The 19,138-nt window shown below is 44.7% G+C and overlaps 1 protein-coding gene across 1 annotated transcript in view; it reads right to left on the reverse strand.

Moving 5' to 3' along the window:
* Positions 1-19,138, reverse strand: part of CCDC146 (coiled-coil domain containing 146) — a 393,451-nt gene that overhangs the window by 87,910 nt on the left and 286,403 nt on the right. Inside the window, exons 7-9 of the mRNA XM_029617030.1 lie at positions 15,628-15,701; positions 12,302-12,529; positions 680-866 (exon numbers count right to left, since the gene is read on the reverse strand). Coding sequence (XP_029472890.1) covers positions 680-866; positions 12,302-12,529; positions 15,628-15,701 — 489 coding nt within the window. The remainder of the gene's footprint in view (positions 1-679; positions 867-12,301; positions 12,530-15,627; positions 15,702-19,138) is intronic.

A 19,138-nucleotide genomic window follows, 5' to 3' on the forward strand; every position in this document is an offset into this window, starting at 1 on the left:
TTGATTTTCCTGTCAGAGGGGAGTGCATGAGGGGATTGGAGTCTTAATCAAAGCTGGTAGTACTGATGCTAGTGCATCAGCATTAAAAAGCTTGCAAAACCAGTTTAAATGATTTACTAAATGCTTTATGCCCTTGGGTGCATTGGGTGTTAAAATTCCAGCTAATGCCCCCATTAGAATCAGGCATTAACACTTGTAACAGCAGATTTGAATATGGCTTTCTAAATAGACTCCTTCTATACTGAAGATAACATTTACAGACAGTTAAGTATGAACATAAAATATGGCATAATAGTTCCTTTTTTGCATGTAATGCACATTTTGATTGTATTTTATACCATTTTCTGTTGTAAAGCACTTGGGGTCCCTTTTCAGGAGACAAAGGAGGTATATAAGTATGATAACAAAATAGAGAGGGATCTTTGTTTTCAGATTTTATTTAATTTTGGCCTAGGAATTTATCAGTGTTTATTATAACCAACCAAACGGCAGAAAAATCAGTGGAAAAAATGACTTATTTGTCCCTCCCCAATGATTTTCTCCTGTTTTTTTGTTGATTATAACAAATACCGAAAAAATCTTGGGCAAAATAAAATAACAATTGGAAATAAAGGTTTCTAAGCTATATTTTGTATCATAGTGATGCTGAAGATCACTGCAAATGATTTTCTTTGCATACCTCTGCATTGACTTTTTCATACAAAACTTGGATTTGTGATAATCCATCAATTGCAATCTTCAGCTGTAGCTCCAGTTTCTTTATACTTTTCAGCTCTCTTTCCTTCTCCCTCTGCCTCCGAGCCAGGCCTTCTTGTTGTGCCTGCTTCTGTATAGTTGCATGGCGTAAGTTGAGGTCTAGAGTTGCTCTGCAGGTAGAAGTGTGAATAAACAAGCAAAGACATAGTCAATTATGTACTTTATATTTGCAAATTTATATAATAATAAGGTTTAGAGCAATTTATTACAGTTTAGCATCAAACTGAATCACATAACCTGTATTGTCCCAAAACAATGCCTTTTCCTCATTAAACCTCTTATATTAACCTTCCAGATAAATTTATCATTGAAATTCACTCAATACCCACAGATATATTGGGCAATTTCATCTAGGGCCTGATTCACAAAGCTTTTTCCCCCATAGACACAGAAAGGACAATTGTTTAAAGCCATTAAGCCAGGTAAATAGTGATTTATCCGGGTAAATTGGCTCTCTGAAATCGTCCTCCCTCAGTCTGGTTAAAGGTACATGCGGGGTTTCATAGCACATGCACTTGTAGAGAGATAGAGGGAAGATGTTCACGAGAGCAGAGTGGAAAAACAATATGCATGGAATGGATTTTTAGGAAAAATCTGCCTGCAGAAAAAGCAGATGCACAGTTCCCAAGTCCTTTGTACCCGTGGGTAATTTTCAAAAGGAAACCATATATATACAAAGTACCCGCTTTTCCCTAACTGCTCAAATTTTCAAAGGGAAACTCTAGGGGGTGTTTCTCTTTGAAAATTAGCTTGTAGGCTCATAGGTACAATGCACCTGTAGGTCGTTTCATTATTGCCTCCACATTAATAAAGTAACATAAGATAACTAATCACCTTGATACAGTGCAGGAAGAATGGTGTCTAAGTAAATTATTCAGTAATTCTCCCTTACTAGAAGATTCATGACCCACAGATCTAGGATGATTATGAATTCTCCAATCTGTTTGGGTACCAGGAAATACTGAGAAGAAAATTACTGCTATCTCTTCTATGCTGAGATAGATCTGAAAGCAGAGCTGCTTACCTGTAACAGGTGTTCTCCCAGGACAGCAGGACGTTAGTCCTCACAGATGGGTGACATCATCAGATGGAGCCCTGTAATGGAATACTTTTGTCAAAGTTTCTAGAACATTGACTGGCACACTGAGCATGCCCAGCATGCCACTAACCCTGAGGCCACACAGGGTTAGTCTTGTTTCTTTCACAGTATAAGTACGAGCGAAAAATAAAATAACAAAATGAAAGCAAACCCAACTCCGCGGGGTGGTGGGCAGGTTTCATGATGACTAACATCCTGCTGTCCTGGGAGAACACCTGTTACAGGTAAGCAACTCTGCTTTCTCCCAGGACAAGCAGGATGGTAGTCCTCACAGACGGGTGAATAGCAAGCTGCAGGCTGCTCCCAGAACACCCTGGGCCAACAGACATTCAATAGCGTGTAACAAGCACAACAACTGGGGTGCTGTTGGCAACAACGGGACAGCCTGAACACCAGACAGGGCCCTAGTTAGAAAGAGTTGAGTTGTTACACTCTGCAAGCAGAAGTAACTGCCACGAGGAAGAGGACCTTCCAAGTGAGGTGCTTGAACTCGCAGGAGTGCAGTGGTTCAAACAGAGACCACATGAGCCATTTCAACACTATGTTGAGATCGCAGGCCACAACAGGAGGACGTAGCGGAGGCTTTAGCTGTAGTAAAGCTCTCATGAAGCGCCCGACTAAGGGCTGCACTGAGACTGGGGTGTTGCCCACCCCTCGGTGGTATGTGCTAATGGCACTCAGATGTACCCTAATCGAGCTGGTCTGTAGACCGGACTCCGAAAGGCACCAGGGGTAGTCCAAAAGCATCGGTGTGGGGCAAGAGAAGGGGTCAAGGGCTTCTTGCGTGCACCATGAGGAGAAACACTTCCACTTCGCCAGATATGACTTCTGCGTAGAAGGCTTTTACTTAGCTACTAGGACCTGCGAGACATTGGCAGAAAGGTTGAGAGACTGGAGAATCAGGCTTTCAACATCCATGCGGTCAGGGACAGGAACTGGAGGTTCGGGGGGCGTAGCCCGCCCTGATCCTGCATGATGAGGTTGGTCGAGGTGCACAGGCGAATGGGTTCCTGGACAGAGAGGTCGCGGAGGATGGGGAAACATACCTGACACGGCCAATGCAGGGCTATGAGGATCATGGAGCCTCGGTCCTGCTGTAGCTTCACGAGAGTCTTGGTTATTAGCAGAATTGGAGGGTAAGCACTCCAGGAGTGGGTGAAGTCATCCACGGTGGGTTTCCTGCAGTCACTCTGTAGGGAGCAGAATCGGTCCACCTTGTGGTTCTGCAGGGACGCAAAGAGATCGACGTCTGGCTGACCCCACTGGCGGAAGATCCTGGTCATTACAGAGGGGTTCAGGGACCACTCGTGGGGCTGGAATGTCCGGCTGAGGTGGTCTGCCACTACATTTTGAGTGCCTGCCAGGTAGGTGGCTCGCAGGAGCATGGAACACGACAGGGCCCAGGCCCAAATCTGCGCCGCCTCTTGGCAGAGCAGGTAAGAGCCTGTGCGCCCCCCTGCTTGTTCAGGTACCATTTGGCTACCTGGCTGTCTGTCTGGATCAGGATGACTTTGTTGGACAGGCAATCCTGGAATGAGTAGAGAGCGTACCGCATCGCCCGGAGTTCCAGGAAGTTGATCTGGCAGGCCACCTCGGCTCTCAGCCACATGGGCACCCCACCCTAGGTTGGAGGCATCGGTGGTCAAAGTTAATTGAGCAGCCGGGGGCTGAAAAGGAAGACCTTTTCTCAAGTTGGACTTCTGCATCCACCAGGCCAGAGAGAGCCAGAGTGGAGTGGTTATGTGGCTCTGTGCCGAGAGTTCCTGAGAGGCTTGGCGCCACTGGGAACGGATAGTCCTCTGGGTGATTCTCATGGCTAGGTGGGCCATTGGGGTGACGTGGACCGACGATGCCATGTGACCAAGCAACCTGAGGAGCAGGTGAGCAGAGGTCACAGCAATGATCCAGGCTTCAAATTCCACAGCTCCAGCTTCCAGAGAGCCTGCACCCCTTGTGGTAGAAGAGGACAGGAAGCTCGTTCCTAATGTCTCGCAAAATTCAATCCTCTGCTCTGCTGAGTCCGGGGCACCGCCTCTACGGCTCTGGCTCTCAGAAGAGTGGATAATTCTGCTTGTATATGAATTATGTGATTTTCGCTTAGTGGAAAAGGTTTTGGAGGAGAATCTCTTGGAGTTGAGACAAAATTAAGTTGGTAACCTCGAGATATAATTGAGAGCACCCATTGGTCTGTTGTTATTTGTACCCAATGGTTGTAAAAGGAGGAAACCCGGCCTCCTACTGGTAGATCCGGTTGTGGGTTGTGGAGATGGCTTTGGTCTCTGGTGATGGCCTCAAAAGCCTGCAGCCGGTCCCGTCTGCGGTGGAAGTTGAGGCCTAGCAGTTCTAGGTTGCCTGGGCTGAGATCTTTGCTGCAGACGAGAAGATCTGCCCCTTGGTGCTGGAGGGTAATAATGCCTCTGCCTGTAGAAAGGTCTTCGAGATTCCTTCCTAGGAGGGCGGCGAGATGATGATGCAGCAGAATCTTGTGGAACTGACGACAGTTGGCGTAGGGTTTCTGTATGTTCTTTCAACTGGGCCACAGCACCCTGCACCTTTGAGCCAAAGAGGTTGTCTCCTACGCATGGCAAATCAACCAGTTTTTCCTGGACCTCAGGCCTGAGGTCCGAGGCCTTCAACCATGCCCAGCGACGTGCACTTATTCCTGAGGCTGCTACTCTGGAAGCGGTTTCAAAATTGTTGTAAGCAGCTCGGACTTTGTGCTTTCCAGCTTCAAGCCCTTTGTGTATTATGGCTTGAGCTGCTTCTTGGTACTGCTGTGGTAAAGAATTTGAGAGATCTTGCATCTGTTTCCACAGATTCCTCTGGTATTGCGTCATATATAGCTGATATGACGCAATCCTTGAATTGAGCATGGCTCCCTGATAGACTTTCCTGCCCAAGGAGTCCAGGAATCTGTGATCCTCCCCATAAGGAGTGGAGGAATGAGGTCTTATTCTCTTAGACTTCTTTTGTGCAGACTCCACAACAACTGCTTGATGTGGCAGTTGTGATTTTTGGTATCCGGGGACATTTTGAACCAAATAAGTGGTGCCCACTCTCTTGTTTATGGAAGGTACGAAGCATGGATGCTCCTAGAGTCTGTGCTGTAATTCTAACAGAACTTCGTGGACAGGGATGACCAAGACTTCTTTTGGAGGGTCCACGAACTGTAGGACTTCCAATGTTTGTTGTTTTGTGTCCTCTTCTGATACCAAAGTAAATGGTATGGTGTCTGCCATATCCTTAACAAAATTTGTGAAGGATAAATCTTCTGGTGGAGATTTCTTCCTTCCTTCCGGAGGAGAAGGGTCAGACATAAAACTGACCCTTCTCTGTCCCTTGTCTGTCCTCCCAGGAATCATAAGGGTCCTCTCAACATGGAGAAGTGGGAGAAGACCTTGGTGGTCGAAAAAGCCCTGAAGGATCTGGCTGTGGATCATCCAGCGGTATCCACCCAGGGATGTCTTCATGTGGCTTGGCTGGAATCGGTTTCGATGGTAGAACACCGATGAGTGCATCAAAACTGTTCATCAGAAGCTGAAACAACGCTAATTCTGGCTGTCCTGGGGCCCCAGGCACTGGCGTCGGCATCGACGGAACTGGTTCCGGCATTGGGCCGGGCATTGGCGAAGGTAGAGGCATCGGCATTGGCATCGACAGCAGCTTCGGTGTTGGTGCAGGCAATGGCTTAGGTATTGGTACCGGCATCGACGTCAGCGAGGGCATCGATGGTCGATGGTCCTTCATTGCTTGGAGCACCGCTTGACGGATAAAATCTGTCAATGACTCTGTGATAGCAGGTGCAGGCAGAGCAGCTACACGTGGTGGCGGTGGAGGTGTTGTTGGTCCTTCCACAGGGCCCTGTGGAGATTCGATGATCGGTGCATCGAGAGGAGGTGAAGGCCTCGGTGTCGAAGGCCTCGGTGTTTCTTGAAGTCGAGGCCGTTTTGCAGTCGATTTCTCTGGGGAGAGAAGCGCCTCCGGGATCGATGGGTGATGATGCCAATGGTGATGCTTTGGTCGATGTTCCACTGCTGACTTCGTCGATGCCACGGATGGGGTCAGCGATGAACGATCCCCCGAGCCTTCCGGATGATGTTTTTTGAGGATTAAACATTTCGAAATTCCGGCCGGAGACGATTGAGTAGACGTCGATGGGGAAGGCAAAAGTTGTAGATGGAATAAATGTTCCATCTTTTCTTGGCGGGCCTTTCGACCCTTCGCGGTCATCTCAGCACACTTTGGACAAGCTGTTACATCATGCATTTGACCTAAACAAAGGACACACTCGAGGTGTGGATCTGTAATGGACATAGTCCGATTACAGTTGGGACATTTTTTAAATCCTGAGGCCATATTTTCCTCGACATATTTTCCTGAGGCCATATTTTCCTCGATGGAAATGAGAGGAAAAAATAGTTTTACTCAAAAGAGTAAAATGAGAAAAATTACTCACCGGCCGGTGGTAACACGGGAGAGAAAGAATTGTTTTTTAATCTGATTTTTAGTCAGACAGTTTGTGAGAAAACTCACACAGGCTCCTGCTCTGTGATGCCAACAGCAGCGCGGAAAAACGAAGACTGAAGGGAGACCCCTGTGGCAGAGAATATCAAGGCATGCTGGGTATGCTCAGTGGGCTCAGAGTGCCACTCAAAAGTTTCTAGAAACTTTGACAGAAAGTTTTCCGCAATAGGGCTCCATTAATGATGTCACCCATATGTGAGGACTAGCATCCTGCTTGTCCTGGGATAAAGGCCAAGTCTCTACGCCATTCTGTCAGCCCTGGTGCTGCCTTAGATCAGGAAGGTCTTCTAGTCAGAAAGCATCGCCCTAGTGTAGCAGGAACTGATCCTGTAGCAAGGACAAGCTCTCCAGGTGATGCATTGCCTCTCACACTGAGAATGAGCCTCCCAAGGCTACTGCCCAGGAGGAATGGGTTAGGTCGGCTGTCATGTTTGGTGATTCGATTATTAGAAATGTAGATAAGTGGGTAACTGGTGGACATGAGGACAGCCTGGTAACTTGCCTGCCTGGTGTGAAGGAGGATCTGGCTATCTTGGTAAATCTGGGCACCAATGACCTAGGAAATTATGGGAGGGATGTTCTAGAAGCCAAATTTAGGCTGGAGAGGAGGGACCTGCTGGCGCCGCAGCAGCTCCCCGCACACCACCTGGCCTCCTCCCAAGTGCAAGACTGCAGCAGTGATGCCAGAGGTGCTTATGCAAGGAGGGTGCGCGCATGAAGGAGTGCAACAAAGGAGCTTGCCCTTTTGTACGCTCCTTCGTGCTTGCCTGAGGTGCTAGCCTGCAATTCATTTAACCCAATAACCTTTCCTCTTGAAATAAACCAATCTAACAATGGAATAAATAAACTTTATTGAACCCTTACTTGGACAACAACTAAACATAGGTATGGTCTATTGCTCCCCTGGCGCACTGCAAAAAGACTGCTCACCTGTAATCGAATTATTTACTAAAGCGTTTCTATCACCGAACTCTACAATAATAGTAGGAGACTTTAACCTACAAGTAGATAGAATTCCAAGAACCAGAGCATGTGAAATATTTTTAAATACAATGGAAGCAATGGGATGGTCACAATTTATAACCAACCCAACTCATAAAGCAGGTCATATCCTAGATCTAATATCTGCCAACAACAATAATTGTTTAATCAATACTCACCACGATATATTGCCCTGGTCTGATCACCAACTAATAAAAGTGGAAATAACCCTCCTCAACATAAAAGAAAAAAACTTAAATAATAGTCAAACTTTCACCTTCAGAAAAAAGATAAAATCAAATATTCCTGAAGAATCATTTTAAAATAAGCTGAGTTCAGTCAAGCTAATGCCTCCTCAGTTTTTAACTCCTGGGATGAAATTGTCAATGATATTGCTGATAACCTAAGCCCAATACAAACAAAAAATTCCAAAATGAACAGAACACCTCTAAACAAAGGAAACAGTGGTACAATGAAGAGCTGAGACAAACTAAACAGACACAGAGAAAAACTGAGAAATGATGGCGGAAATGCCCGTCTGCAGAATCCCTAGGAAAATACAGATAAGAACATAAGAACATAAGAAAATGCCATACTGGGTCAGACCAAGGGTCCATTAAGCCCAGCATCCTGTTTCCAACAGTGGCCAATCCAGGCCATAAGAACCTGGCAAGTACTCTTCTAACCTGGCAAGATCTCTTCTAACAAAATACCGTGAATAAATCAATAAAGCAAAAAAAGATGACTATGCAAAAATGGGAGACATTTGGGGACCTAATTCAGCTTCTCTCTTTATCAGTGGAACAGAGTCGTTACTTAAATGAACCCATATCCGAAGAAGAGGTTAGCAGGGTCATTCACCAGATGCGCAAACTGAAGGCTCCAGGCCCTGACGGCTATAGCTCAGAGTTTTACAAATGTTTGGTAGACCTGCTAGCTAAACTTCTTCCCACAGTTTTCCAGACCTTAATTGGTCAAGGGACCTTTCCTCCCGGAGGGAATCAGGCATATGTCACTCTTATTCCGAAACCTGGTAAGAACCCCCTGCTACCTCAGTCCTATCGCCCGATTTCCCTGTTAAATACGGACCATAAAATCTTAGCAAAAATTCTCGCTGAGCACCTGGGGAATGTCCTGCCCTTTCTTATACAGCCAGGGCAGGTAGGTTTTGTTAAAAAAAGGTATGCCTTACAAAATATCCGTCAGATTGTCACAGCTATGGCGCTTAGTCAACAGGTAGATGAGCCCTATTTGGTGGTTAGTTTGGATGCCGAAAAAGCTTTCGACAGGGTTGAGTGGGGCTATATGTTCCACTTACTGCAACAGATGGGATTTGGTGGGTCCTTTTATCAAGCGGTTGAACTCCTGTATAGTGCCCCGGAGGCCCGCATTCATGTTAACGGGGGACTCACAGAGGCCTTTGCCGTTAACAGAGGGACAAGACAGGGCTGCCCACTGTCCCCACTACTTTTCCTCCTTACCTTGGAACCATTTCTGCTAGCCATACAGTTCACTCCACCTATAAGGGGTTTGCAATTTCAGGGTGGGGGGAAGTCGGAAGTTTTTAAGTATGCGGCCTTCGCGGATGACATGTTGCTTTTTCTCACGTCCCCGCCCAGGTCGCTGCAGGCACTTCTTGATCTGTTTCACCACTATGCTGCCTTCTCAGGTATGCGAATCAACTGGGACAAATCCGAGGCCCTGGCCTTCCCTGATTCACTTAGGGAGTGTTGGGGGAGTTCCTTTCCATTGCAGTGGGCTCGGGACTCTCTGAAATATCTGGGAATATATCTCACCACAGATGTAAATCAAATTTATCATCGCAATGTTTCTTTGCTGCTTCAAGTCACCCAGGAGAAGTTACAAATGTGGCGTAATCTGCCACTGTCACTATAAGGACAAGTTAACTTGTTTAAGATGGTAATCCTACCCAAATGGCTATATGTATTTCAAAACTTTCCCTTGCTCCTCTCGGTCAAGGATCTCAATAGTGTTGACAGGCTGTTGCGACATTTCATTTGGAGGGTGGGAAGGCTAGAATTCCTTTACTTTGGCTAAAACACCCGTGGAATAAGGGGGGTATGGGGGTACCTAACATGCTTCGCTAGGGGATGGCGGCTAATCTCCGTCTGATCCGTGGGTGGCTCTTGGGGTCGTCCCCTTTTGTCAATATAATGGCTGAAGCCACGTTCACTAGGCCGCTGGCCCTAAGCTTTGTTCTGATGAGCCCTAGCACCAGGATCCCATCCCTACTGACCAAGCGCCCTCTGATTGCCTTGATGCAGAAAACGTGAGTACACCTCACTCGTTTTTTAGGTATTCCGCGCCATTGTACATCTTTTACATCTCTCAGGGGTAATTTAGACTTTACACCAGGGTCTACTACGGCACACTTTCGGACATGGGACAGCAAAGGTATATTGTACTTGGGACATGTCATGGATGGCGAGGGCCGCCTATTACCCTTTGATCGTTTGCAAGAATTGTATGGGCTTCCGGGGATGCATATCTTTGGATATTTGCAAGTGGGCCAGTATTTTCAGACTTTGGGACCCCCCGATCAACATCTAGCAGCGTTTAAAGCGTTGGATAGGTTTTTTCAATTTGACCACCCCAGGGACCCATCTCTCTCAATTTATTATAGGCGGCTGGCTCGCGGTACCCCCGCGGACTCTTACCCAGTTTCAGTCGCCCGTTGGAATCGAGATGGGGTGTTCCAATTAACTCTTCCTATTTTTTCAGTCAGCATAAGGAGTGTACTTTATATTACCGGCAATATGTACTTTCGGGAGATGCATCTTAAATTTTTATGCAGGGCCTCTTTCTCTCCCCAGATCGCATTTAAAGCAGGTATTGCTAACACTGATAAATGTGTACGCTGCTGGAAGGGGACGGGGACCCTGTCTCATGTCTTTTGGGAGTGTCAAGTCATAAATAATTATTGGCAACAAATTGTTGACTATTTAGTACCAATAGTGGGGGTTCGATTACCGTTATCACCGTATCTATGGCTGTTTCACTGTGTTACCCCTCATCTTGTGATGAACCCAGGATTATGGGACTTGCTTAAAAAAGCTGGGCTAGTGGGGAAGAAAGTTATTCTTCTGAACTGGCGCGAAGTCGAGCCCCCTTCCTTTTGGACCTGGCGGAATCACTTCCACAAACTGATGCAGATGGAGAGTTTCTTTCGCCCACAGCTCACCCAAAAGACGGAAGTCCTTTCTCAGTACTTGGGACTCGTATTTACAAACTTTGCCCCATAGAGCTAGGAGCCTGGCTCTGAATGATTGATTATATCTATAAGATGAGTATCTGGACTTGGTTTGTTTGTATGCATCCTCGGTCTCTGTGGGATGGGAGGGGTAGGGAAGATATATGGGTGGGAAGGGTTTAAAGGTATTTCTAGGAATTGATTGTTTATTCTGAAAAGAGTGATATTTATGCAAATTATCCCGGCACATTCTAAGTATGTTTCTTTGTTCTATGTACCTACATGCCGTGATTGTGTATACATATTTTGTCTGGTTCTCACTCAATAAAAATATATTACACATAAAAGATGACTATGCAAAACAGATTCACAGGATGATATTTAATTCAAAATTACTCTTCAAAACCATCAAACACTTAATCAAGGACCCATCCTTCTCCGTCTCGAGTAAGTACAACTTCTCAAAGAATGTCTGCAATGTAAAATATGCCACTTCCTAGTTAGATAAAATAAGTAGGCTAAAAACATAGTTCCTCACTTGCTCACCAAAAAATGAACCTGAAGGAAAACATGGGATGCTTAAATGGAACACATTCGACATAGTAACTAAACAGAAATAAATTAAATCATTACCAAAATTAAGCCTGCTATCCACATACTAGACCCATTTCCAGCAAGTTCCCTGAAAATAATTTACAGCGTAATCACTCCAACAATCACAACCATAATCAACAACTCACTCTCAGAAGGACTGGTCCCATATGGAGCGAAACAAGCTGGGATCAAACCAATCCTAAAAAATAAATCTGGCAGAATTGACAATTGGGGCAACTATCGACCAATATCCAACTTGCCTTTTATTGCAAAAGCAGTTTTAATCAATACTGAATGGACCCACTGCTACAGGGGTTTGACAATGATGAATCTTATATCTTAGTACTAATAGATTTAACAGCTGCCTTTGACACTGTGGACCACACCCTGCTATGCCATCAGATGAAAAAAAATAGGAATAGATAGAAGTATCCTCAAATGGTTTTCCTCCTTCCTAGCTGATAGGACATTCCAAGTCAAACTGGGCAATTGCTTATATGACACATTCCCAATCGATACAGGTGTCCCCCAGGGTTCAGGACTCTTGGCTACACTTTTCAACATTTATATGCTTCCTCTATGTAAATAATTAGCAGAACTAGGAATCAACTTCTTCTTATATACAGATGACATATAGTTCTACATTCCTATCGCCAAATCAATTGAAAATACAGCATCGAAACTCTCAACATACATGCAGCAAGACAAATCCCAGCTTAAACTAACACTAAACACAAAAAAAACACCCCAGTGGCCTGCAGGAAGAGAAGGACTGTTTATCTCCTTCCTGTCAGCTTGCTGTCTTCTTCCAAACTGGTGTTCTTGTACACTTCACACTTTGAACTGCATTTTGAAAGAAGATTGGCAGCTGGCAGGAAGAAGTTAATAACTAACATGATAAACATCATGACCTCCGAAGGGGAAATGACTACTTATTTTTTATCATCATTCTTCAATGCTTAAAATTCTAACTTTAATAACTATTCCCTTCCTTCGGGTCAGTATTTGCCATTATGAACAGTCCATACTTGTTTAAAGCAGCCAAAGAAAGCAAAGTGATATTAAATGGAAAAATGTTGGTAAATATGGAGTGCTGAGAATATCAGATCCTTATTACTACTGATTGAAGGACTAACCTTTCATTGAAAAACATTGCTTCATTCTCTTTGGCCAATTCCAGCATCTTTGTTAGATGGTTGAATTGTTGCTCTTTGTTTTCAAGAAAAGCTTGCTTTCCTTCCAGTTCTCTTCTTATGTCTTGCTTCTCCTCCGTCATCTTTTTAGTCTTGATTTCTGCATGTTTAACAGCAGCACTTAACTCTTGGCACTGTAAATCAAGCTTCTTTATATTCTTCTGTGCCTCTCTGGAGGCAAAGAGTTAAAAGAAAGGAATATTCCCCTTTTAATCTCAAATTCAATACCATTATCTTTTATGCAGCATATGTTATTTATATCACATAATTATATGAGTCCGATATTTAAAGACATTTATCTGGATAACTTTTGAGTTACCTAGATAAATGCCGATGTGGCACTTATCTTGATAAATTTTAGCAGGATAAGCCATTATCCAGCTACAATTAATAAGTTAGGGGCATTTTGGGAGTGTTCCGGGGCAGGGATGAGTTAGCCAGGAAACTTATCCGGCTACCTCTGATATTTGGATTTAGCTGAAAATGTTTTTTAAGTTAACTTTACCCAGCCCCAGAAGTAGGTCAAAAGTTACCCAGGAACATGTTCCCAGATAACTTTAAGCTTAGGTAGTTATAGTCAAAGAATATAGCCACATAAGCACCAACAGAGTTAAAACCCCTCTCCCAAGTCCAGGCCAGTGGCTGTTGCCCCCTCCCTCCCTTTGTGGTTTTCGGAAGTGGGCTGGCAGGCCTGTGCTTCATACCCCTCCAAGTTCTCTGAAATATGCTTTAAAAAGTGGTGGGCCAAAAGGCTAGAGGTTGGTCTTACCCCTCCCCCCTCAGTGATTCAAATGTTTTATCCTCCCCAAGGGTATGTGGAAAGAAGAAGCTTCTTTCTATGAGAAAAGGTCTGAATCTCTGAGGGGGGATAGATGTATGGTCCTACTGACCCAATTTTGAAAACCAATAGGAGGCAGGGGAGGGGACCTTGGCCTCCAGCCTGGACTTTTTTTTTTTTTTTTAACTCTGTTGGTGCTTATGCATCTATATTCTTTGAGTATAGCTGCATAGGCTTAATGTTATCGGGGTAGATGTACCTGGATTTCTTTAAATCTGATCAATGATATTCAAAGTTAACCAGTTAGATTTAAAGTTATCCAGCTAAAGGTAGCCAGATCATTTTATTCAGGGATATTCAGTGAGATGGTTATCTCACTTGAATATCTCTGATAACTTAGCCTGCTAATTTTATCTGGGTAAGTTATTCATTTTACCCTTTTTTTTATAAATGGCCTCTTTATAATTACATATAATATATACACAAGTACAAAAAATGTGTGTACTCAGATGGAACTATATAATCAATAAGAAATATAAGCACTGTCCTGCATATTGCTGTGTTTTAAGTAATTATTACTTTTGAAATGCCTCACACTAAATGAATGCTGTGTCAGCTTGATAGCTCAGTGGCAATGCCGTGTGGCACCATGCATGAGATCTGGATTCCATTCCTAAACCTGGCTTCTGGGACTGGGGATGCTGTTAAGGCAGTACCAGCCATCTCACAACAGTAACAGCTAGTGGCCAAATTTAAGAGTGCATATATACCCAGTTCCTGAGAGCGCTGTGACGTAGCCCCTTAGACAAGGCATGTCACTGCAACAACTGGGTTAGACTGGAGAGTGGAACAGGGTTATAAAAATTTGGAAAAATCCCAGGTAGTTGTGCGTGATGGTGCCTTTGTGCCATAGAGGCTGCTCTGATTGAGGTGGTGACTCATGCAGTACCTGTAAATAGCTATTTTTTTAAACTGATAGCTTAAAAACTAGCTACAACCCACTGAAAATTCATCTGAGGATCTGTAGCCTCCATCTCCCCAACCTGATGCCAGCACTCTGTCCCCCTTATATCCTGGCTCATCTCAGGACTGTGCACTGGCTGGGAATGCAGTGCATTGTCCCCATGGCACCTGTTCCTGTGGCTCAGCAATTGCTGGCAATCTGAGTCTTAGCAAAACAGTGAAACTGTTGCTAAAGTGTTCATGTGTCCATGTAGCTTTGTTGTGTCAGGCTGAGCATTCTTTTGAGAGAATGTGCGTTAGTGCCAGAGCACGTGGAGTGACAGTGGAGTGTGTATAGCAGTGCTCACAGTGCTCCTGGTAGCCACAGGGAAAACAGCATAGAGAGAGTCAGAACCAGCAGCCAAGGTATTATGAGGTTGATATTGAAAAGCTTTGTCCAGGTATCGTTTGGAGTTATTCAGACAAAAGCCAAGATCTGAACATTCTTCAGCCCCCTGCTAAATTTTGTATGGGTAACTCATTAACCACACAAAATTTGCTCAGATAAAAAGAGGCAGTGGTGAGGCGTTCTGGTATTAGCCAGTGAGAAAGGATATTTAGCACTACCCAGCTAGCATTAGCCAGGTAGGTCTGGCTGGAAAAATCCCTGTCCTAAACTTAGCCAGGTAACTTTAGCTGAGTATATTCTGCGGCAACTTAGGCTTTTAAACCATCAAAGATCTCAAAGCCTTATCTAAATGATTGTAAATAAATACCACTACCCAGGAAACTTTCCTGCTCATCAGCTTGCTGAATATCTACCTTTATATATATATATATATATATATATATATATATATATATAGAAGTAAACTCTTCCAGCGTTTCAGTATAAACAAACCCTCGATAGCAAATGGAGGTTGGGGGAAGAGGGAAAGCTGTGTAGCATTTAAAAAACATTTAAATATGCCTCTCTTTTCTCAGGTAGAGAGGAGAATTGTTGGATTAGGAGGTTTTAAAATAAAAGTGGTTTTTAAAGAGTAAATGTCGAATATGCTTACAAATTACCTTGCACAAAGTTACACCTGCTCCAATCAGGGCATAACGTGTAGGGTAACTTGCGTGCCTCCTTCTGAAAATCAAACTGCAACTCCCCCCAGTTCCCCCCAGCACGCCTCTCCTCGGTGCACATACAAGTATACAAGATACCGGATTAAATGTGTCTATTCATGTGCATAAAACAGGGTTTTATGTGCGTAGCTTTCATAATTACTCCCTAAAAGTGTACCTCTATACTATTCCTTATACTAGGGATAGGCAACTGCTGTCTGGTGCGTGGCTCAGGAACTGCTGGCAGTCTGTGTTACGGTAAAACAGCAAAACTGGCTGGCAGAGTTCTCACAATGACATCACAGGGGAGGAGTTCAGCCTACTCTGACTTAACCTAAGCGTGCCCCAGTTTCGCAAATATCCAAAAGAGTTGCCAAACCCAGTCATGGGGTTTTTAGGACATTATTACTACAGTTTATTAGCTAAATTGAAACCATACGTCATTCTGCGGTTTATCTTCTCCATGTCCTTTCCAAGCTGTGCAGGAATATTATAGAGGCGGATCAGTTCTTCCTGATGATAAAGCAGATACACAAATGGGTCAGGCTCCAAGATTCTCCACTGCATGTGACAAGCAGAACCAGCTTTTGATCTGAACAGTAGGTTAGAGTGAAGCTTACCCGTTTTACTGTATCAAGATGTTCAGTTCAGAAAGAAGCAACTGCTCTTTCACACAATTTTTTTTTTTTTTGCCTGCCAACCTATAAAGAAGACTAAATTTGTTTCCACACACACCCACTTACATAGATTCAAGGAAATGTGGCTTCATCCGATTTCCACAGAAAATACCTTAGTTTCCCTTCTTGTACTCGCACACGAGTTATCTTTTTTTTTTTTTTGTAAATTTGGGTTCAGACAGTAACATTCCTCCAACCAGACTGCCAGTATATTTCAGAATTCCCACTGCTTTTACTTCTGAATCAGAGCTGCCTGGAAAATTGAATATTGTGGCTTCTCAAAAGCCCATTGTATTCTACACCTATTCAACCTGGCAGCTGGATCAATGGTTGAATTGATGGCATTTTCAAATATTTGTTTAAATGAGTAAACCATCAAAGCCCTCTTGGTAAAGGGTTCCATAGCCACAGATTTTCCTTGATCTCTAGTAGATGTCCTTGTGTTTTCTCTTGGGATCTGTAACATGGGTTGGTGCTAAAAAGTTCATTATCACTTAAGTAATTTAGGTACATAATTTGCTTTATTCCTTTTGCCACTAGTGAGGTGAGGAGAGGAGAAACTGGATGTGGAAATGTAAAGTCTGCGTCTACGTTATACCCAAGGATTTTGCACCAGTTTTGTCAGAGAAAACTTACTTTTCTGATGCTGGGGAGTCACTATGGAGCCTATTTACTAAACTGCATTAATGTGATAACACACAATAAAGGCAAAGTTGGATATCTATCACATATTAAAAATAATGAATGCGTGCTAACGTAATGCATGCATTGGCATTACAATTAATGCACATAAAAAAAATATTGGTGAAAATATGTTAATGAGCTGCATCGTATGCACATGCATGCAAAGCAACTCATTTATATTAAAATGGCTTACTGCAAATAGGTAAGCTACATATTTTGTAGTAAACCAAAAACAACAAGTACCTCACAAGAGGCGTGGTTAACTTTATTTTAAGAGCATCATCAGGTTGATGTCTCAGCTCTGACCCCTTCCATTCTCCTTAAAGGGTCGCCCATGGCTTGATACATTGTGGGGTAGATTTTCAGACAAGCGCGAACAGCCTACTTTTGTTTGCGCTCCAGGCGCAAACAAAAGTACGCTGGATTTTAGTAGATACGCGCGTAGTCGCGCGTATCGGCTAAAATCCTGGATCGGCGCGCGCAAGGCTATCGATTTTGTATAGCCTGCGCGCGCCGAGCCGCGCTGCCTCCCCCCGTTCCCTCCAAGGCCGCTCCGAAATCGGAGCGGCCTCGGAGGGAACTTTCCTTTGCCCTCCCCTCACCTTACCCTCCCTTCCCCTACCTAACCCACCCACCCGGCCCTGTCTACACCCCCCCCTTACCTTTGTCGGGGGATTTACGCCTCCCGGAGGGAGACGTAAATCCCCGCGCGCCAGCGGGCCTGCTGCGCGCCGGGCCGCGACCTCGGGGCGGGCACGGAGGGCGCGGCCACGCCCCCGGGCCGTAGCCCCGCCCCGTGCCCGCCCCCAAAACGCTGCCGACACGCCCCCGGAACGCCGCGACGACCGGGCCCGCCCCCCGACACGCCCCCGACACGCCCCCCTCCGAGAACCCCGGGACTTACGCGAGTCCCGGGGCTCTGCGCGCGCCGGGAGGCCTATGTAAAATAGGCTTCCCGGCGCGCAGGGCCCTGCTCGCGTAAATCCGCCCGGTTTTGGGCGGATTTACGCGAGCAGGGCTCTGAAAATCCGCCCCTGTATGCCTACCACCCGAGATATGTGAAGGGGTCCTGCCTCCTTTCCCAAGAACTTTGAGGGTGACAGAACCCCCAGGTTCCTCCTGCCTCATCTACAGCAAAAACAATCCTCACTTGCTCTTGCCCTGCTCACTCCTTTGTGTCAAAAGGCTCCAATTGACCTGATGCATGTGTAGTAGCTTCAGTTACTTTGGATGGAGTAGGGGGAACTGGGGTAGAAAGGATCTGGGCAGGGCATCCTGGGGCCTTAGAGTCCCCATAAAAGTTTTGGGAGGGGAGAACATTGGGGTTTAGAACCTCTTAGTACCTTGGGATTGTGGTACTTTGGAGCAGCATGGTGTACTATTGGGGAGAAGAGGTTACTTCAGGCATGAATGGCCCTTAAAAAAAAAGGGGGGAGGGAATAGGGGTTCAGGCTGGCACTGCCACCATTGCTAATGCTGATGCATTTCTACCACCCAGTAATGTACACAGATTGCTGGCCATGATCATGCCAGCTTTAATATGGTATTCATTATTCAGAAAGGATGTGATTTTGTTTGAAATAGCAAATTTCAATGAAATGTCCTATTTTGATTCATTTTGAAAATTAAAAAAAAAAAAAGGAAAAATGAATGAAATTTTGTTTGTTTTCATTTCATTTTATTTTCAAATTATATCAGCAGCCAGTCCCAGCCCCATTCCCCACCTCCCTGAAAAGATCCTATGCCCTCGAAGTAAAGAGAGAGCCTCGCTGCAGTCTTCCCTCCCAATATCTTACCCCATCTGTGGGTGAAAAGGAGGCAGGAGCAATCCCTAGTCCCTCCTGCCTTGCCAGGGTTGCCAACGCAACCCAGGTGGACTGAACAGATTAGTCTGGCCCAGGTATTGCCCCACTGCATGCAGGGGCTTGTAGTTCTGGTTTACTTAGGAACATCAATGGGACAATCAGAACTACAAATCCAGGCAAGCAGTGAGGCAAAGCCAGGCTCAGCCTGTTCGATCAACCAGGAGTCAGTTAGCAACCCTATGCCCTAATAGTACCATTCTTCAAAATGGTACTATTAGGGCAAAACAAAATAAAACAATGAAAAAAAAAACCATTTTCAGTGCACTCCCTTACCATTCTGTGGGGTTCACAGATAACCAGCATTAAAACCACACATGAACACATGATTTAACAGCCTTTAGCAAGAGGCCGTAAGTCTCAATATATTATAGTGAGAATGCTCTGGTAAAGTAAGAGAAAAATGTCCGGTAATGCTTTTGGTCAATTAAATGTTTTAAACATTTTTTTGATATGTGCACTGCTCCACACTTCTCAAGGAATGTATAGCAAGGTGCAGGCAGAAGAATTTAAAATGGACGTAATCTCAAATGACAGCAACCAGTGTGGCAACTGTACCACAAATTATGCGGCATAACTTCTGAACTAAGAACCCTGACTGAAGTTTTCACTTAGCAGCAGGATTGTGAAAATTACATTTTCTAAAATTATTTACGGTTACCAGTCACTGGCAGAAGTGTAACAAGTTACACGTCCTACTTGTTCAAAAAGCAAAGCAACATAGTTA

This window comes from Rhinatrema bivittatum, chromosome 9, assembly GCF_901001135.1.
Source record: "Rhinatrema bivittatum chromosome 9, aRhiBiv1.1, whole genome shotgun sequence".
Taxonomy (NCBI): domain Eukaryota; kingdom Metazoa; phylum Chordata; class Amphibia; order Gymnophiona; family Rhinatrematidae; genus Rhinatrema; species Rhinatrema bivittatum.